At 30.6% G+C, this 23,284-nt stretch overlaps 1 protein-coding gene across 1 annotated transcript; it reads right to left on the reverse strand.

Moving 5' to 3' along the window:
* Nucleotides 1–371: 371 nt before the first annotated feature.
* On the reverse strand, nt 372–23,082 carry LOC126888348 (vacuolar protein sorting-associated protein 26B-like). The gene is made up of 8 exons (XM_050656518.1): nt 22,855–23,082; nt 22,614–22,757; nt 17,969–18,182; nt 17,403–17,586; nt 13,592–13,767; nt 8,545–8,709; nt 3,781–4,089; nt 372–594 (listed from the first exon to the last, which is right to left on the reverse strand). Exons 1-7 carry the CDS (start codon nt 22,855–22,857, stop codon nt 3,788–3,790), a joined length of 1,188 nt encoding a protein of 395 aa, XP_050512475.1. The 5' UTR covers nt 22,858–23,082; the 3' UTR covers nt 372–594; nt 3,781–3,787.
* Between the last annotated feature and the right edge of the window lie 202 nt (nt 23,083–23,284).

A 23,284-nucleotide genomic window follows, 5' to 3' on the forward strand; every position in this document is an offset into this window, starting at 1 on the left:
GTAGTAAAATAATAAAATATTTACACTATTTGTCGCCGTGTTGTGTAATTATATCCGAAACTTACATGTCAATTAGAAGGACCTCGCTGGTGTAGTTGCTAGGACGTTAGCTCCGAGATTGGAATGACGCGGGTTCAATTCCTGGGTGATTCATATTTTTTTTTATTTTTGGTTGTTTTAATAAAAATTTTTTGAAAGTGGTAGATAAGAAAGTTAGTTTAATTTTTAAATAAAATACAAATAACCATACAAATACCTATATAATAGAAGAATATCTTCTTACGTGCGTACAAAGTACACACACATTCTTTTTTAGTATTACCACAGTATTACCTACAATTATACCAACAAATAACAATAAAACTCGTATGTTCAGTAACGTTTTTTTAATCAGCTAGATGAGAAATATACAATAAAATTAAAATATGTAAATTAATAATTTGCTTCATATACAGAGACAGTTCAATATAACTGTAATATTATAACAATTACTTTATTTACAGGATACGTGCACATTCTTCTTCACACTCTCGCCCTTAAACATAACCACTTCATTAACTCCAACAATACTACATCACATTTCATCCAGTCATACTGAAAAAAAAATATATGAAAAATTAAAATCCTTTATAGACTCTATAATGTCCAGTTGCACCAACAAATAAACGATTGATTTGGATTTCCCGTTTATTTTAAAATATAATAATTGTCAATTAAAAACAACTATTTTTTACCATCAAATATAATAACAAAACACTTTTCTTTCGCAAAAGGTTAAAAGGACATCGCACACATCTTATGGAAAATATAGTGTCACTCAAATTCAATAAAATTTATACGAATAGATTCGTTTTAAATTAACGGTCAAATCTTATCATTGCGCCAACTCTGTATTTTCAATAATTAGAGCAGAAATTGATATAAATAAATCTGAAATCAAATGGGTACGTACAGCTGGTTCCTAAAAAAACTGATGCGACTCTTAAAGCCTATTTTGTAGAAAATTGAGCAGTGTATTTTGAAGGACAAAATTTGTTATTTACAGTCACTGTCACTGCCAAATCTTAAAATTTGTCAGATAACTTATTCTATTCAACATCAAAAAATGGCTCCACATGCTAGCAAAAGAAATAAAAGCAAGAATTGTAACGAAATTAGAAGATGTTTGGTCACTATCTGCCATAGCGAACTATTTTAACGTAAGCAGAACAACAGTTTTAAAACAATTCTTACTTTAATATATTGTTCAGTTAAGTCGTTTGTTTTATTTCTTAATGATATTAAAAATAATAACAACAACCATATTTTATGTAAAAACTATAATTTATATACTCTTTATAAAATGCAGGAATTCAAAATAATGTCAAAATTTAGAACTTAATAATAATTACAATTTATGAATGAACATGTAATCAGCTGTTTGTTGTTTGTTTGTTTATTTGATTATTTGTCATAATAAATATAATATACTGTCAGACCAGTCAAAATTTGATTGGCCGGTATTTAATACACTGCTCAAAATGATCAAATCTTACTAAGAGTCGTATCAGTTTTTTTAGGAACCAGCTGTACATAAGTTAGAGAGAGAAAAAATATTTTAAAAAACCCAGATTATCGGTACTCCATAAATCAGCGGATTAGTTTCACTAATCCGCTTAGGTCCAGCGGGGTTTAAGCTGTTTTGAATAGCACTCAGAGCAATAATGATTGTAACTAACATTTTATGGACTCCAAAAATGTGATTTCGATAAACTTTAATTGCAATTTACGCCGTAATTAATCATAATTAAGAGTTGGCGCAATGATAAGAATTGACCGTCATTTTAAAACAAATCTAATCGTATAATTTTTATTGAATTTGAGTGACATTATATTTTCCATAAGATGTGTGCGATGTCCTTTAATATTTTTTGTGAGAATCGTTAAAATTTCTGTTTTTAATTTGACAGTTTTTTGACAATTATATTTTAAAATAAACGGGCAATCGAAATCAATCGTTTATTTGTTGGGGCAACTGGACATAAGAATATATTTATTATAAATACGAGATAACATAATTTTTTTTATTGGCATAAGAATGAATATTTCAATGGTATCGCGGCACAAAAAATATTGAAAATCGTAAAAAGTTGTGTTTATATCTTCCTCAAAAAAGAAAATCTAGTAAAAACACCCAAAAACATTGGGAAACACAACTTTTCCGCATATTTCAAGAAATCTCTAACTTCTCTGGATATGAGAAATAAATCGTATCATGTTATTTTATAAAATATAAGATATAAAAAATATATAAATAAATAATATTAGTAAAAATTACACTTAGAGACGTTTTCACCAACAACAAATAAAATTTATTAATCGATTACATCTTTATTGGGCTTTAATACAATTTTGATAATTTAAAATAAAACTGACGAATTTTCTTTATCGATATTTGAAGCAAGATTAACTTGTCAATTTATTCTAAGAATAAATAGTTTATTTGATAAATAAATAAAATGTTACAAAAAAATCGTTGGAACTTTAGCGCGCTGAGCAGATGAGACTTGAATTGTAAATTGTAAAATTCCCTCATCGTCTTTATTCTTATGACTGAATATATTATATCTTTATTCTTATGATTGTATATGATTGTATATATATTGAATCTTATGATTGTATATATTAATAATATAGGTATGCAAAGTCCGCAAATAGTGTGCTACTTTTTTTATAAACAAAATGACGCTCGAAAATCGTGTATTTTTCAATTTTTGCTCTGTAACTCCAAAGATTTTAACTTTACACCAAAAACACCCAAATAAAAATTCACCGTAATTAAATTCTGCATAGAGACGTGTTTTTTCCGATTTACTTCGACGAAAATTTTCTCCGGAAAATGCGGGTTTTTCCAACAAAATCTTTAATTTTCAACTAAAATTTTAGATAAATAATTGTTTATCAATAATTACATAACTTTGTAATAAAAAGTTATTTTCGTATAGATTATAATTCCAGAAGCCGATGGAAATTAAATGAACAGTTTAGCAACAATTGAATTGTTAATTAAAAATTTACGGTTGCTATAATAACCACAATAATTATGATACATAAAAAAAACTATGATTTTTGTATAAAAAGACACTGTACCTATCTAATGTACTTTACATAATTGAAATTGGGCTATTTAAGCGGCCTCAGGAATATTTTAAAATTATAAACAACTTTTTGGCTTATAAACAAATAGAATATATCTCGGGAAATATTAAATTAAATTAAATCGTGAAAACAGTACTGGAAAAAAAGCGGCAGGACGCTTTTTTAAATGAAAAAACGTTTAATTGTAATGAGTGGTTCCTGAGATACAACCGGTCAAAGTTGACCGGCATTTACGGGAAAGATATAAACAATAGGATCATAATTTTCGAACCATCATCTTTTTATTTTTGTCATCTTTCTCCAGACCAACTTTCATATCTTTAAAATACTCATAACATATATTATTAGAATAAAAACTATCAATATTATGAGTTAAAATTGCCAAAAATAGCAAAATTCCAATCAAAAATTAGGTTTGAGGTGTGCCATTTTGTTTATAAAAAAAAATAGCACACTATCTGCGGACTTTGCATACCTATATTATTAATATATACAATCATAAGATTCGATTGCAGCAATAAAATTGCTAGTAAATAACTTTTCCCAAAAATGGCCTATTCTCCGATAAATCTGCCCAGACTATATATAGTATATCACATTTATACATAATTTTTAGTTAAAAATGGTGAATGTTCTACCTACATGTATATCACTCTAAATTATCATTTCCACTATCGTTCTGGCCGTCCCCAGCTTCCCGGGTCATATTCTGTATGAGATTTTCGGGGCTTTCTGTCGGCGATGAAACTCGTTGGTCGAAGGGATCTGACGAATCATTGAGCTTGTCATTGGATTGCGAACTAGGCGCCCGTAAAAAGTCCTCCTTTACCGTCTTTTTATCGCTTTCGTCAGTCTGTTGCTGCTGTTGATACTGTTGAGCAGTGTTCTGAAGATTCTGGGTGCCTGCCATTATGGCTGGACTTTGTAGGTTGGGCTTCCGCAATTTGTCACCTAAAAATAATAGTTTAATAAAGCTTTTTGTACAGTAACAAAAAAACTACAATCAACTTCTCAAATGTTATGTATTTCCGGTTTTGTTATATGGAATGGAGGCGTGGACAATGACTGCAAGATTAATGAAGAAAGTAGATGCCTTCAAAATGTGGGCCTAAAGACTTATATTATGTATATCCTGGACCGAGCACGTAACCAACGAGGAGGTACTACACTGAGTAGGTAAGGAGAGAGAGACAGAGGTAGGAGTATCTATAAAGATAGGAAGGTGGAATGCTTGGTCACGTTACGAAGCGCAGTAAAGATAGAGTATTTCAGCTAATTATTAAGGCTATGGGTACATAATTCGCAAATATTTTACGTGTATCCCTACTTTTTCTGTCTTTACACGGCAAATTACGTGTAGTAAAATTCACACTGGTGTGGATATGTAAACATTACTAGAATGTCATTCTACTTGAAAATGTCATAATTAATTTAAAGAGATGGCTTTTGAATGTTCTTGGATAACTGTTATTTTTATAATTGCAAATTATTAATTCAGATAATAAATGTGATAATTTTTTCACTAACTATGTTTTCAGTGATTGTAATAATTTATTTGTACAACAAAAACTAATAATCAATCGAGAAAAGAGGAAAAGTTTAAAGTGATTTTTTAATAATATGTTGTTATTTTGGAACGCTTACAATTTTGAACATCTCTAACAACAAAATACTTGGATCACAGGATATATCTGATGTATTCTCTGCTTGGATCTTTCACAAATAATACACAAAAAATAACTTTTTATTAAGTTCACGTCTTAAATCAATTATTTATCAAATACACTATATATCAATAATATTTAATCAATTTCTCAAAATATTCCCGATGCAATGTCAAATATTTAAAATTGTCACTGATTGTCAGTGTCTGACTGACAATATATGCTGACAATATTATATTCGGTTGAGTGCGTTGTAAGACAAAGACAGATTTGGAAAATATTACCACGGCATTGTGTTCATTTTTTTCAAATCCTGAAAAAACCAATAAATATTTTTGAAAAATTTAAACGCAGAATGAAAGACTAAATTATTACCGAGGGCCGAAAGTCCCTTAGAATAAATAAAAAGTTTATTTTGAATGAGATATTTGAATTTAAAAATCACACTAAATTTTCTCTTAGTTTTTTCACCCCTGTAACTTATTAAAATAAACATTGTAGAAGTTCTCAGGGACTTTCGGCCCTCGCTAATAACGTAATCTTTCATTCTGCGTTTAAATTTTTCCAAAATACTTATTAGTTTTCTCAGGATTTGAAAAAAATGAATCCCCATTTGAATAGCATTGCAGCCGAAAATACGTTCCGATCCTCTTAAGGGATATGGTGCTGAAGTAATGTGTCTGACACAGAAAGAGGAAGAAAGATTGAGGATCCTAGAAAGGAAAATAATTCGTAGGATAGCAGGACCACTAAACTTAGGTAATAATGAATTTAGAAAACTCATGAACCACGAAGTAAGAGAATTTCTGAAAGGAGAAGACATCGTCAGATTTATCAAGGCACAGATACTCAGATGGACGGAACTTATAGAAAGGAGGAATCCAGAAGCCGTTATCAAGAAAATTTTCAAATGGAGACCTGCATCAGGCAGACCACGAGGAAGACCCAAAACTAGATGGGAGAACCAGATAGTGGAGGACCTTAAGAAGATGGGAGTCAGAGAATGGGTAACCAGAAGCAAAAACAGGAACGAATGGAGGAAAATTGTAGAAGATGCCAAGTCACACAACCAATTGTAAAACATAGACAGCAGAAGGGGTCCAGGGAGGAGGAGACACTCTTGGCTTCAAAACTTGCGGCAAAATGGTCCGGATTGTCATCTGCTGAACTATTTCAGATCTGCCTTAAACAAAGTCAGAATAACCATGTCAATTAGTGATGTAACGAATATTCGTATTCGAATATCATAGAATAGAATTTGAAAATAACGATAGATTAATAAAATCAAAATATATTCTCCTTTTTCATCTTTTTTTATTAAAAAAAGGTAACTTAACCTCATATAATCAGATTATCAGCCTTCACGTTGTTTTATTATTTGGTATAATGTAATAAAACTTAAGATTCAGATTGATTTACACTAAATATCAATTAACTTCTCATTATAAATTTAGAAAACATTTCAAAAATAGAAACAAATTTAAAAAAACTGAACATTCGCATTCGCATCCGCATTCGCGAATGTCGTTAATAGATATTCGCATTCGTATTCGCGAATGTTCAAAAAACGACATTCGTTACATCACTAATGTCAATTGCCAACGTTCGCAACAGACAAAGCACATGAAGAAGAAGAATAAAGAATGAATTCTAATCCAAGACCGCGAATGTTTTTCTATACAGGGTGTTTGGTAAAGAATGGGCCATAGCTTAACCGTAGATTCCTGAGGTTAAAATTGATGGATTTAAGCTAACTTACCTTAGTACAAAAGCTGATAATAACCGAAATACAGGGTGTCAAAGATACACTTTTATTTTATTTATTTTTGAATATTTCCTGACAGGCATGGGACAACAACACGAAATTTGGTAAGTGGTGCTGGTACTGTACACCCTACTAAATTATGTTAAACAAACATTTCTGGCTACTACCAGAGGCGTACGACGGGGGAACGTGAATGGCTGACCCTTCCCAAATTCTACGCCACTGGCAGAATTGCTATTTTAGTGTAATTTTTTGATTTTCCAATACTTTCTATGTAAAAAACATACTCTTCATTCGTAACGATAAAGCCATTAGTTTTCGAGATATTTGAAGCTAAAAACGATGGAGCATAATACGTTAATCAAAATAAGTGTGCCTTTTCATTTTTAACTTCAAATATCTCGAAAACTAATGACTTTATCGTTACGAATGAAAGGAGGAATGGTTATTTGCATAGAAAGTATTGGAGAATCTAAAAATTATGCTAAAATAACAGTTTCATCAATGGCGTAGAATTTGAAAAGGGTCAGCCATTCACTTTCCCCTGTCGTGCGCCTCTGGTAGTAGCCAGAAACGATTATTTAACATAATTTAGTAGGGTGTACAGCATAATTTATTCTTTATTTAAAATTTTAAGAACTATGTGTGCCCGATACTATAAAACTATTTGACATATTATGGTACTTGGCAGAAAGTGTAGGTACTGTAAACCCTACTAAACTATGTTAAATAATAGTTTGTGGTTATTACCAGAGGCGTACGACAGGAAAAAGTGCATGGTTGACCCTTCCCAAATTCTACGCCACTAATGAAACTGCTATTTTGGCATAATTTTTAGATTCTCCAATACTTTCTATGCAAATAATATACTCTTCATTCGTAACGATAAAGTCATTAGTTTTCGAGATATTTGAAGTTAAAAATGAAAAGGCACACTTATTTTGATTAATGTATTATGCTCCTTCGTTTTTAGCTTCAAATGTCTCGAAAACTAATGGCTTTATCGTTACGAATGAAGAGTATGTTATTCACATAGAAAGTATTGGAGAATAAAAAAATTGCACTACTATAGAAATGCCGCCAGTGGCGTAGAATTTGGGAAGGGTCAACCATTCACGTTCCCCCGTCGTACGCCTCTGGTAGTAGCCAGAAACGTTTGTTTAACATAATTTAGTAGATTGTACAGTACCAGCACTACATACCAAATTTCGTGTTGTTGTCCCATGCCTGTCCGGAAATATTCAAAAATAAATAAAATAAAATTTTAACTTAGACGTATTTCGGTTATTATCAACTTTTGTACTAAGGTACGTTAGCTTAAATCGACCTATTTTAAACTCAGGAATCTAAGGTTAAGCTACGGCCCATTCTTTACCAAACACCCTGTATAATATATAAAAAATAAAATAAAGGAAAAGGACTACTTTCACTTGGTTGAAATTCCGATTTTGAAACGGGCTCCTATCTGAAATTGTCAGAAATTGTCTCATGTCACGTTTCTCTTTCTTTTATTTGTAAGAATACTTTTGTTATTTACTGCCTTGCTGCTGTGAGGTTTTTCCTGTATTGAAAAAGTAAATCAACAGATTCAATTTTATCTACTTTATCGAAATAGGGATGAAGTGAAAACTCCACAAATTAATATTATAACTGGTTATACAGTAAAAAAATAAGAGATAAACACAAATTTGAAATTTAAAGTAATAGAATTGTTCTAATGTGAAATTTTATGTAAGCATGTGAAGATAAAAATTGGACGTGATTATTGAAATTAATAACGAATAAGTAATTATACATAAATATGTAATATCATCAAAATAAGTTTATATTTGCATCTCAGATTATTCATGATACTCATTAAAAAGTATGTGCTCTTAAAAAGTACATACAATAAAATCGTGGTACTATTTCAATAAAATGTAAAGCTGTAGATAGAAATTTCAATTCCATTTTAAAATAATAATATAAATAACAAACCCTTTCGCCATAGTGTAATTTCTTGTTGCTTGAAATATCTTCTATCTTCAGTATCCATTAATACTAAATTTAAAAAGTACCTGACAGAAAACTTTTTATTTATGTCCCTCATGGTTGGAGTCAAATCGTAACCTGCCAGAAATACTCGTATTGGAATACTTTCACCTGAAAAAGAAAAATAATTGTAGGTTAAGTAAACCTTAGTATTTGTGGAATTAGTAATTACTTTTACGAACAGGACATTATTTAATATAGTGAATCAATTTTTGAAGGAGCATTACTTTCTAAAAGTGAACGAATAATAATTAATGGAAGAATTAATAACAACATAAAATATGCAGATGACACTGTGATTATCACAAGCTCTACTGAACAACTCCATCTACTACTAAACAAGACAAGCAGTGTCTATGAAAAATATTGACTGAAAATGAATACAAAAAAGACTTAATATATCTGTGGCTTGGTTCTAAAAGGGCTAATGTCAAAATTTCACTTTTTTGTACAGCTTTATTTACAATTTAATATTAACAAAACAAAACGTAAAAAATTGACATTGGCCATTTTGACACAAAGCCACAATATGTAACTTTGTGTTAAAATTGCCAATGTCAGTTTTTTGCGTTTTGTTTTGTCAATAATAAATTGTAAATAAAGCTGAACAAAAAAGTGAAATTTTAACATTGGCCCTTTTAGAACCAAGCCACAGATATATGATAATATCAAAGAAAACAAATATACCTATGTACAAACAGACATACATTTGGTAGATGTACCGATAGAAAAGGTTGATAAATACAAATACCTTGGCACCTGGATTTCTGAAAATAATCATCAAATTAACAAAAATAAGGGCCAGGATAGAAATAGCAAGAAATGCGTTTGAAAAATAAAAACAATTATCTGCAATAAAGACCTCAGATTGGAACTGAGAATAGGGGCACTGAGATATTACTTGTTTTTGATACTAAAAGATGGATTTGAAAACAACACTCAAGCAAGAACACATAAATAAGCTACAGTCATTTGAAGTGTGGTGTTACAGAAGGATGCTTAGAATAGCATGGACACAGAAGAAATCGAACATGAAAGTATTGTGAGAGAAATGGGTAAAGAATACGAGAAAATAAACACAATAAGAATAAGAAAGTTACAATATCTGGAACACGTATCGAGGAGACAGCAACATGAATTGCTGATTTATAATACAGGGAAAAATAAGAGGAATAAGGTGAAAAATTTAAGGGGTTACATGGGTCTTGCGGGTAAAAAAAGTGACTTTTTAAAAAAATTATATCTCGAAAACTAAAAATTAGTTTTATTTATAATTGGAACATGTAAAAGTATAGTACTTAGGGTACTCTAAAAAAAATTTTCAGCCAAAAATATTCATTTTTGTAGAGTTGACTGCAATTTTTCGACAACAGCCCTTTTTTGCTGTGGGCAGCATAACTAAGTCCAGTCTCATCTGAAATCAAAAAATCAAAAAGTTTCTTGTAGTTTATACCTCTGCCTAGTGAATGAACGAAGGAATTTAAAAAAAAATGAAATTTGAAGATTTTACATAAGTTTAAACACATTTTCGACCCCAATTTTTCTCACTTTTTCAAAAATGACCATTTTTAAAGTAGTTTTTTTTATAAAACAAAAACAACTTCACCTAATAAAAATTCCTTCGTTCATTCACTAGCCAGAGGTGTAAACTGCAAGAAACTTTTTGATTTTTTGATTTCAGATGAGACTGGACTTAGTTATGCTGCCCACCGCAAAAAAGGGCTGTTGTAGAAAAATTGCAGTCAACTCTACAAAAATGAATATTTTTGGCTAAAAATTTTTTTGAGAGTACCCAAGTACTATACTTTTACATGTTCCAATTATAAATAAAAATAATTTTTAGTTTTCGAGATACAATTTTTTTAAAAAGTCACTTTTTTTACCCGCAAGACCCATGTAACCTCTTAAGGGACTGATTTAAATGCAGTTCATTAGAACTCTTCAGAGCAGCAGTAGATAGAGTAGAGATAGTGCTGATGATATACTACCTCCAATTGGGTGACGACACTTAAAGAAGAAGAAATTACCCACTTTTATTGTGTACAAAAAAGATGAGTAATTTAAAATGATATACAGTTATATCAAATCTGTTCATAATTCTAACGCAGAATCTAAAAATCCAATAATGTATAAATTGTTCCATTAAAAATGACAAATCGCAAAGCAAGCAGTAAAGATTTAATAGTTCTTACAATTATTTACATCCTTCTAACGTGAGTCTATGTGAAACGCCCTGTATATTTGTCCGAGTGTGTAGAAATAAACGCATTTTTATATAATTGACAATTATAAAATCATACTCAGTGGTAAGCAATCTGTTCATTTAGTTCAATTTAAAACAATTTAATCAACATATGTGACGAGAATGTATTAGTGTCATCAATATTAATTTAAAATATATCCGGCTATAAGATTTAGATTTCTATGTAAATTAAATCGAGTGGTACAATTGTATAATAATGGTTAACAACTACATTGAAATATTCGCAGATCCTAAATTTTATTTCTCATAATAAATATTTTATTAATCAGCAATACACTACAATCCTTTCATATAATGGTTAATATAGACCACCTTAAAAATGGAACATGTTAGATCTCTCGAATTTCCTAAACCTGTTGTCCGATTTTAGTGATTTTTTTAATATGTTATAGCCTTATTATTTAAGAAAACCGATGTAACGATATTGTTGCTAGACAGGTAAGTGTCATTTCATACCGGGTGTTCTAATCAAACTGTGTTTTTTACTTAATGTTCGGAACACCCTGTGGAATATTCTAGCATACATAAAATATTTAAATTAAAACTGAATTGTAGCGTTAGGCTTTCTTAACATTTTGTTTTTAATTCATTCGCTCAGGTTCGATAATAAAAAAGATATGTACTTTTTAATTACAAATAAGGTATGCTATTTGGTCTTGATCAATATCATTCCAAATCTCGAGAGCTACTGTATCTACCTCTTGTAAGGTTCTAGGAAGTGGCAAACGCTGTCGTAGTCTTCTACCAATTATGTCACACAAATGTTCGATCGGTTTAAGATATGGACTATGACATGTCCAATTCAAAGTCCGAAGATTTACCTGTTGTAAATATTCGATTACATTTTGTGCACGTGAGGTCTTGCATTATCGTGCATTAGCAAAAAGTTGTTAACAATATAAGGAGCCGATAGCATGGTAGCTAAGTCCTTCGCTATGTAATATCACTGCTTGAACACACTCATCGCGGGTCAAATTTCTTGTAACGTGTTCCATTTCCACCAAACAACAAAAAAATACGGACTAATTGAAACTTTAAATAATAAATCTACTAATTTTCACAAAAAACCAGCCACTTTTTGACTGTTTGACTATTTGATATCTATTAAATTGTTTCTCATGGCCTACTTTAGGATTTTCTAGAAAATGAGGATTTATTGATGAAAAACATGGCTAGTTGTTAATGTACCTTACTTTATTATTATCCACCATAAGCAAATGAATCAAAAAAGAAAATGTTAATAAAGCCTAGGACTACAACTGAGTTTTAATTTCAATATTTTATATGTTCTAGAATATTCCACGGGGTGTTCCGAAGTTTAAGGAAAAAACACAGTATGATTGCTACACCCGGTATAAAATGACACTTACCTCTCTATCAACAATATTATTACAGATATTGTTAATATAAAGAATAAGGCTATAACATGTTAAAAAAAATCACTTAATTCGGATAACAGGTTTAGGATATTCGAGACATGGAACAAGTCCCATGTTTAAGGTGTTCCGTTAATTTTGCCCGTTAATAATTCTGTGGCTTGGTTCTAAAAGAGCCAATGTCAATATGTCACTTTTTTTGTACAGCTTTATTTAAAATTTAATATTGACAAAACAAATCGCAAACAACTGACATTGGCCATTTTAACACAAAGTTACATACTGTGGCTTGGTGTTAAAACGACCAAAGTCAATTTTTTGCGTTTTGTTTTGTCAATATTAAATTTTAAATAAAAAAGTGAACAAAAAAGTGTACAAAAGTGTACAAAAATGTGAAATATTGACATTGGCCCTTTTAGAACCAAGCCACAGAATTAATCATGATATACAAGGTATTTCTAAATAACATCGACAAACTTTAAGGGTTATAGAAACTTATGTTTAATACTTTGTAAGCAGTAAGATGTTTTATTTTTTCCATAAAACGGCACGCTGCGTCCTATGAAAAAAGAGAAGATAGATTTTTGTTACAAATTAAACAAGGAATTCAAAAATGATTTTTAATTTGAAATGTCTCAGAGGCGTAGTATTTTTTTTCTTTAAAAAATTTCAGACCATTACCTGTATGCGCGCCAACAGTGAATATAAAATTCCTAATTGCATGTCAAAAAATACATAATAAATAAATCATCAATTTGTAAGACATATTTCAAAACCCTGTATCTCAGAAACGAAGCATTTGCAGGTATACGTTTATAGAGCAAACTGTCATTATTTTTTCATGCAGAATTACACCTTAAAGTTCGTCACATCTATTTAGAAACACCCTGTATATGCATGTATATTTTGATTTGGTTCTTGAACCTCAATATATTATATTTTTAGTAGAATCGTCGCCATTTTCAAGAAATATTATTAACTAAAAAATACTTTATCAAAACCTTGCCAAGCCTCTAAAAAAATAATGGTAAAAACATAGGATATACCCACAAGTCATTAGACATAAAATATATTCTAAATTTAATATGGTGTTTGTTGATGTTAGGTTTATCATTTAAATAATCAATTGTTTTTACACAATAGGTGTTTTGAAATTATTTTCTTGTATATTTCAAATTCAACTAAAATATATTTTGTTTAAATTTTTGAGATTTTTTTTGTTATTTATTGCATTAATATTATTTTATTGACATAATATACGAAGGATAAATGAGACAAGAATATATTGAGAACTTTTAATACACAAAATTTAAAAATAAATAACATCGTGTGACAAAGCAAAACTATAACTTACCTCTAACAGGTGCTCCATCCATAATTTCATATTTAGCTATAGTTACGTTTTCAGTATATGTATGTGGACCAGACCCTGTGGTTTCTTTCTTAATGATGGCGATTTCCATATGTTTTATTTTTATTCGAACCAATAGAAAATAGATCTTTCCAACGATAACATCTTTTAAATGGTATCTGCAAAAAAATTTTAAGTTACAAAAATAAAAAAGTTTGTCAAATTTCTATACACACTTCATATACCATGTGCCCTTTCAGAACATTGGTTATTATCATGGCTACTTTTGATTTATTCACTGCCGCTCTAAATAGCATGTTTGCATCAATACCATACTAATCTCTCAAGTTCTTCAGCCATGCAGTCTTTCTTCTTCCTGGACTGTATTTGCCTGCTATTTTCCCTTGCATATTTTGTAGCAACCTATATTTCAGACCTATCATTGCAAGTACGCAGTACTCCAGCTTTCTCTTCTTGAGGCTTTTTAAAATCTCAGTAGTCTTGCTGAGATGTTCTAGTATTGTGGAGTTTCGAGTATTCTTCACCCAAGAAGCTTTTAAAATTATTCTATTCGCGGTGTGCAAGTACTTGGAAGGGGGAACGAGAAACGACCCTGCGCGAGTCGCGGAGAAATATTACAACTATCTTAAATAATTCATATTGTCAATTGAAATTGTCAAATTGACGTATATTTCATACCTTCTGTCAATGAAGCAGAAAAATTATATATTGCTCCACAATATTGATATGATATGCAATTATTATATAAAGGTAAATTTAATTAATTTTATTTTGCTTGCAGTACTGCATTTTAATAACTAATTTTATTTACTACATACAATTGTTGACGTTTTCATACCATAACTGAATCTTATTTTTTCTTCTTATTATTTTTTTGGACTATGGCCTTGACAATTATCCAGTAACCAGGACTAATATAATTGGCCAATATAATTAAAAGTGCGAATTTTAGTATAGAGCGTAGAAATAGGGGTCGCTTTGCCGAACTTGCACGGTCCCAATAGCACCACATTCCGAAAGCTTCAAGGCAATTTAGATAACTTTAATTTACAGTCCAAGACTTGACACCATAAAGTAAGACCCAGAACACGTAGCAGCGAAGTAGACTGATCTACAATGCCAATTTTAGGTCTCTGTTACATAATACCTTGGAAAAACCTAATACCATTAAAACCATAATACCTTTTCCTTCTAAAAGCGGCTCTGGTATGCTCAATTTTCAATCTAATTTCATTATGACTTTCTGCGTTACAATTTAACTGATATCCAAGATAAACACTTTGACCAACTTACTCAAGTTTGCTACTATTTACATATACAGTGCATTCGTAAAGTGTGGAAACGATCTATTATCTCATGACTTCATTATTTTCAGAGTTAAAGCTCTGACAGGCCGATTTTTATTTTTAAATTATGATATTTTGACGTATATCCCATAATAGTGACGTCATCGATTTTGGCGTGATGCCGTAATCGATGATTTTTTTATATGCAAATAGGGTTCGTGTGGTAGCTCATTTGAAAGGTGATTTAATTCTCTATTCAGCAATATAAACACTAACATCATTACTTATACTGGGTAGCCAAAAAATCATTTTTGAATTAAATTAATTGACGCAAAAAGAAGAATGTATGTAATTTATTTAACTCAAAATACATTTTACTAGTGCCAGAAAATATAAAAAAAATTGTTTATTTCATAAATAAACATTGGGTGCGTTCGGACGACCACAGCGGCTGGACAGCTGAGCCAGCAGTAGCTGTCAGACGTCACCGCTGGAAGTCAGCCACTGAGAGATTTACTAAGCTTTCCCTATCACGGCTGGATGCAACCACTCAGCCGATTTCTGCTGACAGCCAGCCGATATGGTTGTCCGAACGCACCCAATGCTTTTTGCTTAAACTAAATGTCAAACAGCCACCCATCTGCCTCTTAGCAGTTTTAACATTTAATTTAAGCGAAAAGCAATGTTTATTTGTAAAATAAACATTTTTTTCTCTTTTCTGATAGCAGTAAAATGTATTTTGAGTTAAATAAATTACATAATATATTCTTCTTTTTGCTACAATTAATTTAATTCAAAAATTATTTTTTTTTGGCCACCCTCTATAAATAATGATGTTAATGTTTATATTACTGAATAGAGAATTAAATAACCTTTGAAATGAGCTACCACACGACTCCTATTCCCATTAAAAAAAAATCATCAATGACATCATCACGCCCAAATCGATGACGTCACTATTATGGGATATACGTCAAAAAATCATAATTTAAAAATAAAAATCAACCTGTCAGAGCTTTAACTCTGAAAATAATTAAGTCATGAGATAATAGACTGTTTCCACACTTTACGAATGCACTATATAAAAGGTTTTATTATATTCTGTTATTTACTTATTACAAGTATTTTGGTTTTTCGTATGTTAAGATCCAGACCTGCTTACTTACAGCTCTCAACAACACTGTCAAGTAACGTTTGCAGATCTTCTTGAGTAGGGGCTGGGACAACTGTATTGTCCGCATATCACAAATTATTGATGACTTCACCATTCATATATTCACAATTATTTGATTATTAGATTACATTCTCGTCAGATACTGATAATCAAATCTTCATTTGGTTTCTTTATAGTACATTCATCATACACTTTGTCCAAATGCCAGGTAACATATTATATATAAATTCTCTATTTGTTAGTAAGTGATTATGTTGTAGTAATAATCTTAGATCCGCTTTTCATAAATTTTCTATAATAGTAAGAATTCTATGAGTCACCATAATTTAAAAACTTATAGTAACAGCATCACTATATTTTCTGTTTTTCAGTTACTCATAATATTTATGTTACCACTATTTTTTTCTGATTGAATGAATGATAAAAGACAATAGTGTTATTGTGCATTATAAAACAAAAGGGAGAATATACCCACACAATTTTTAGATTTAATGTTGCATTTAATAGATTTAAAATTATATAGATATAATTTATCACAACTTAAAGGATATATTTTATGATATCAAAAAGCTAGTCAATTTGTTAAAAAAACATATTTATTATCTCACAAAACATAGTTTTTATCTCATCTGACAAATATAAAACAAACTGCCAAGTCAATCTCAAGAAACTTTTTATGTGATGTTAAATTGGGCATTTCCTCGTGGACAAATAAATAAATAAATGTTGAAATTTGTTAGTTTTGTGTAGAAATATAAAACACAATTTATAATGCCGAAAATATGTAAAATATTACACCTCATGAATTAAAAGTTAAATGAATTTTTCCCACAGCTGGTGAACATAGAAACCAGTACAAAATAATGTTCTATACTATACCTCGTTTTTAAACTAGGAGTAATTCAAATTTAGTGTGCTGTAATGCTTGATTGTAATTGGTCCAACCACAGGCAAGTTTACTCCACTAAATTATGAAATTTTGACACTAATGACATTTCTGAAATTTTGATACTATTGGCATTTAAACTTCATAAGTTAATTAAGTTATATCAGCAATTTTTTGTATTTTCCCTGTTATTGCTTTAATTCTTAGATTGTTAGTCTGAATTTATATAAAAAACACTTGTTTTTAGATCTCTTTAGCGACATAATTATGAGTCTAATATAATATTTATGACAAAAAGCCAAAGCCGAAGCCTGACGTGATCAACCAAAAAAAAAGATGAATCTAGTGATTTTTCGAGTGACATTATTTGGTGTGAATCTGTCTTTTGAATTTACTCCTTCTAGTTTAAAAACAGGGTATAGGTTTAAAAGGATGATTCTTACTTACTTTGATTTATTGTACTCAAATTCAATGTGGAGACAGTCTTCAATGCCCACTTCCATCTTAATGGAGTTATTCATTTCTGGATAGCTGGAGAGTGTGTGAACAGCTATGTCAATTTCCTTCATTATATCAGCTAATCTTCTGATGATTGTCACTCTCAGAAAGTATCTTAATCTCACGTTAGTGCCTGAAACAGTGAACAAATTTTGAGTAAACTTTCATATATGTGTAGTTTTGGTAAACATTCTTCAATGAATAGAATGATTCAGTAGTATGGAATTGAATGAACGTGGTAATCAAATACACCTTGATTTATTACTATGTATGTACTTTAGGAATGTTTGTAATCAACTGACCGAAAAACATACCAACCTGCCATACAATGTTTTAAACAGTAACTTGCGTTGGTTTACTGCAGAATGGTTGATTTCAATCTTGAAATCTGCATGGTATCAAAAACTCATTTTACCACAAATATGGACTTATGTTGTTTTCGAGATGACCGATTCAATTACATTTTTGTAGAATTTTGTAATTTTGTGTAGAAATATGATACATAGTGTACTCACCTGTATAAACTTCAAAGGGTTTTTCTACATTACTAAATTCGAAAGGATAACTTGAATGTGCAATCATATCACCAGGTCTTGCAAGCTCTTTAACTAAAGATATGAATTCGTGATGATTTCCTCTATCGTAGAACATTTCAATTTGACCGATAAACTCAATTTTAATGCCCTGATGTTCTAGTTTAGTGCCTGGTTTCTTAAGACTAACATTCACCTGAAAAATAATGTTTATTATACAACAAATTAAAACTGAGTCCTGCCAAAAGCCTCCCCCTGGTCTTTTTTGATGTTCTTCTCCGCTCCTGCAAGAAAACAGATCAGCGATTCTTCATATTGGATAATTATAGTGATGTTGTTCACTATAGTCTCATATATCCTCTATTTATTTTCTTTGCTGATGGATTAGTCCCATAAAATACTGTTCAACATTGTGATAGCTTTTCTACATGCCATATTTCTTTCTCTTATGGTTTTGTCCAATGTTCTATTGTGCTAAATATTGATAACTGCACATTTGAAGCTGTAGCAAGGTTTCATCATAGTTATTTTGTCTAATATGACATCTTTTTGTTGTACTCCAATGCACAAATATTTGGTTTTCTTTTTATCGACTCTTAGATTCCCTATATCATACTCTTCAATTAATTTTCAGGGAAAATAGTTTAAATTGTCATAATCTTAAGCCACTATTACTTGATCATCTGCTAATTTGAGCGGACATACCATATTGTTGGTGAGTGGTATTCTCATTGTTCTACATTTTTATTTCCGTCTTTTTAAAGCACCTTCAAAGTATATTTTAAATAAAGTGCGGGACAGGCAACGTCCTTGCTTCAATCCCTTGATGTTATAGATCCTTTTGTTATTTATGTTCCTGTTTTTATTTTTATAATGAGTTGATTATACAGTTTGTCTAATTTACTTACCGTTGCATGTCAAATAGATCACATAATTATTGCAAACTTGGATTATACAACAAAACAAATTAATATTCAATGTAAATAAATAAAAACATTAGAAATAGAAAACTAGAATTAAGTTATAATCTTACCTTAAAGTAAATAAAAAAACAAACAATATAATATAACAAATACTTAGAGTAAAGAATAAAAACAAATCTAAAGTGTCAATACCGCAACTGTCAACTAAATGTTACCAATTTATGCCAAAATGTCACCTTCGTTCGATTACAGTTACAGTGTATTCCGAACAAATGTACTTCATAAAAACGCTTTATAATCCATTTATATAAATTAAACGAAACATATTATTGTGTATTTCTTAAAGTTAACATTAATAGAAATCTTGCAAATATTATTTCTACGCACATATAATGAAATATGTCTAGTGGCTGTAATTCCAGTGTACTCGGCAAATGATTCTAACAAAGAACACACCTACAGCCTAAATATTTCGTGTTGGTATCATATGACGTCACGGGCTATGACGCGGATGATGTGCAACAGTAAGTAAATTAGATTGAGTATATGGTACTTTGATGGCTTTTATTAATTCTAAATTAATATCTGTGCTTTCCATTGATTGCTACAGCTTCTTCAGTGGAATGTTATCATAGGCTTTCTGTAGGCTGAGGAACAACATACAAATTTCTTTCTTGATTCTGAGCTATCTTTTTTCTATCATATGGGTTAAGGAGAAAATGGGATCAACAGTGGATTGACCTGTACAAAACTCTACTTCTTCTTCTGCTTCAAAATCTAAATATTATTTCTCAATTCGACTCTTCAAAACTACTACTACCATACAATACTAATAAGATAAAAACATACAACAGAAATGAAAATAAAGAGAAGAAATAAAGAAATTTAGGAAATATCACTACAATTTGAATTTTTAATATGCTTATATGAATAATTTCATATAAGACCTACTGAGCGAAAGAAATAAATAACTTTTATTTGAAATAACTAAATAATTGTTGTATAGAGTCCCAATCCCATACTTTTTTCAGAACAATTTAATAGGTAGGTAAATGTCAACATGTATTTTTGTAAACAGTAAACATGGACAATACCCATGTAAAATATTGATGTACAAATGTCATATGCTTCCTAAATATATGGCATAACCAACGAACTGTCAACACTGATGGAATGGCCCCGTCTTATTCAAACAGTGAAGTGAGTTTGATTCCAACATACAAGAGAGAGGTCCTAGAGAGAGACAGAAAAGAGTCAGAGAAAATTTAATGTAATTTGAGTTGCCTATATAAACTTAAATCAGGGAAATGGACCTCATATTTTTAACTTGGTATCAGTGCTGATATGCAGTATTTCAAAATTATTACTTTACTTTTATAATAATTACTTTTTTGTATTTAAATATGTCAGAACTCTCTTCTTCATTAAAGGAAGTACTCGTTTTAGTCTTTCTTTTAGGCATATTCTATTTTGTAAGTTTTAGAACTGCGCCATGATATATTTAATAAACATAAGTAATTTTATTGTGTATCATTTAACCTTTCGTTACTCGCGCCAACTTTTTGTGATCGGATACTCGCGCACGGTGCAGGAGACCGGGTCCAAAAATATGGGTCAGCAGTGTTTTAAAATTATTTTTTTTTGCAAAATTGTGTACGATTAAATTATTTAATGAATATATGATCATATAATTTTGTAGATATGCGTTTGTGTTCACATTATATTACTTTAATCAAAAATTTAATAATTTTCATTGTTATCCATTTATATGTATATACAAAAACTTTGGAAGTGAAAAAAAATTGAATATTGTTAAATTTGTTTACTAAGAACTTTAGATCTTAATTCAATACACAAAAAAATTAAAAATAAAGAGTAATTGTAGTAACAAAAAAAGTTATAAAAATTAATTAACGTTTTTAAAACATGAAATACACAATGGTGTCACATTCATTGGAACAATGGTGTTCCAAACACAGATATTTTGAGCATATTTGGCAGTAAAACTTTGTTTTTCTATTTTTCTTCCAATCACAAACAGCACAGCGATCTGAAGTTCCTGGTGTTATGACTGGTACTTGTTCTGTTGGTAAACCACATATCTCCCTAAACCTCATTCTGATGGTTCTGGGTAAGTTATATATTTATATTTATATATATAAATAAACTAATCTATAAACATTGAAAATAAGGAAAAGATCTTAAATTACCTTACTAATTAAAAATATCGATGTGTGATTTAAACACAAAAATTGGTGCACAAATACTCGCACACGGTGTACGGGACCGTGTTGCGTAATAACAAAAGGACAGTACTATTTTTTACACTGCGAACTGACTTTACCCACAGTTGATTGACCACTGAAGAGGCATACGAAGTAGCCATTCAAAATCCCCACTACAAGCAGAGTTACAGGAATTTATTTACAGGCCCGGTCTCCCACACCGTGTGCGAGTAACGGAGGGTTAATGACAATGACAAATCAACAAAACAGTCTACCCTAAGTACATAGTATAAATCTAAGTACATATAAACTATAACTATATTCCTACAACGACCTCCAGAGTTGCCAGATGTGATTTTATACATCCCCCACTTAGAAACTGAAACTCCCTCAAATTGAAGCTCAAATCACCCAAATTTAAAGTTTTGCCACATTTTAATAAATTAGTAGTCAAATCATAGACTTATATAATAATTATCATAGACAGAGTATCATTCTGAGCGAAATGACTACACCAACCTTTTTATTTGGCTCAGTGCTGTTTCACTCATACACATAGTAAAACTGCAACAGTAGTCCTCCCCTTCCGTGCCTATACTGACACTTAATGTCATCTTAGTTTCTTGATACAATGTGCTAGAAAGAGATAGCACCAAACCAGACCAAGAGTTCTTGTCGTCAGGAAGCGCAGAGGGTAGGCTCACTCTAAAGTAGTAAACCAAAATTATACTACTTATCAACAGAGAGCCCTGGAAATAATTCATAGGTCCTATCGTCTTCGATTATATAAGAATATAATATACAGAGGCAGAGTTATCGAGGTTCCACTGTACTTATATGGTAACTTTTTGGATTAATACTTTTTTTAATGTTTTCACCAGAAATTAGCCCACCTTCTTGTCAGAAGTATAGGTTTGTTGTAGCAAACAGTCAAACTAGTCAGAAACCGTCAGCAAACAGTTGGTCAGTGAGAGAACATAATACAGTCACCAGTGCTATCCTCTCTACTCGCGCTGGTCGACTATTCGCTGATGGTTTCAAACCATTTGAAACTCATGCTAGAACAAACCTATTGTTTTTACCACACCATGATCTTTAATTGTGACATATCAGGACGCTCTATCTACTGAAATATTGTTAAGCTTGTGATATTACAGTTTTTAGGTAAAAGATGATGCACTGTTGGTGAGATAAACAAAAAAATTAATGTTTTTGAGTTAATACACTTTTGAACAAAATGTGTGATGTATAAAACATTACAAGCATTTCTTTTCTTTTGTCATTCTTCCTCAAGCTTATCTTAAATGCAAAGATTTTATTAAGTAGTATTCACTAAAACATATTTCTTCTTTAGCAGTCTTTAAATGATTCTGAAATTATTTATTTATGTACACAGGGGACCTAACTCACCCAAATTAATTGAATTTCAAAACAAAGCAAACTTTAGGTGTTTATCTTTCAGTTTTAACAGAATCTTACCTTTCCTGATATTGTTTCACCATCATAATACAAATACAATCTTTCTTTCTTGCCATCTTCAGTTTTAACTTCTGCAGTTTTTCTGTTATCTTGCCCATCTAAAGTAACTTCTATTTCGGCTGATTGGCCAAATCCAAAAAAACTCTAAAACAAGAAGACGTTCTTGAGAACTGAATAAAAACATCAAATAATCTTTGGCTACTCAAGAATAACCTTAATGAAATACGCCTACTTTACTTACCATTATATTTCCGTAAAAAATATAATACCGCTATGATAACAATTTAATTTTTTTCAATATAATGTAAAAACAGCGTGGCTTTAATTAGACTAATCATCAAATAAACTTCATTTCTGGATATTTTGAACAAATAGTAAATCGTCCAACAAGGATATTAAAAATTACTATTGAAAATGGCTGCCTTTACATCGAATCTGATTTACATCTAACCACATTCGTACACAGTGAAGTTTGACGTCAGTTTTATAATAAAAGGAAAAAGAAGAAATGTCATTCAACACAGACCATCAAAAGTCATACTAGAATCCGTAAATTAGGCCCTCAATTTGACAGCTGGGGACAGTGTTGCCACATCGAATACGACGTTTTGTTGAGATTGAGATAAAAAAGATGATTAAACGTTAATCGAGTATCTCAAATTTAAGAAAGA

The sequence above is a fragment of the Diabrotica virgifera genome, chromosome 7 (genome assembly GCF_917563875.1).
Source record: "Diabrotica virgifera virgifera chromosome 7, PGI_DIABVI_V3a".
Lineage (NCBI taxonomy): Eukaryota > Metazoa > Arthropoda > Insecta > Coleoptera > Chrysomelidae > Diabrotica > Diabrotica virgifera.

What these genes read in the sequence shown, in the direction of transcription:
- LOC126888348 (XM_050656518.1), bottom strand. An exon ending in TTTGAGTACAATAAATCAAA is followed by an intron (nt 13,768 to 17,402) that starts GTAAGTAAGAAT and finishes ATTTTTTTGCAG; the next exon opens with ATACCATTTAAAAGATGTTA. An exon ending in GGATGGAGCACCTGTTAGAG is followed by an intron (nt 8,710 to 13,591) that starts GTAAGTTATAGT and finishes TTTCTTTTTCAG; the next exon opens with GTGAAAGTATTCCAATACGA.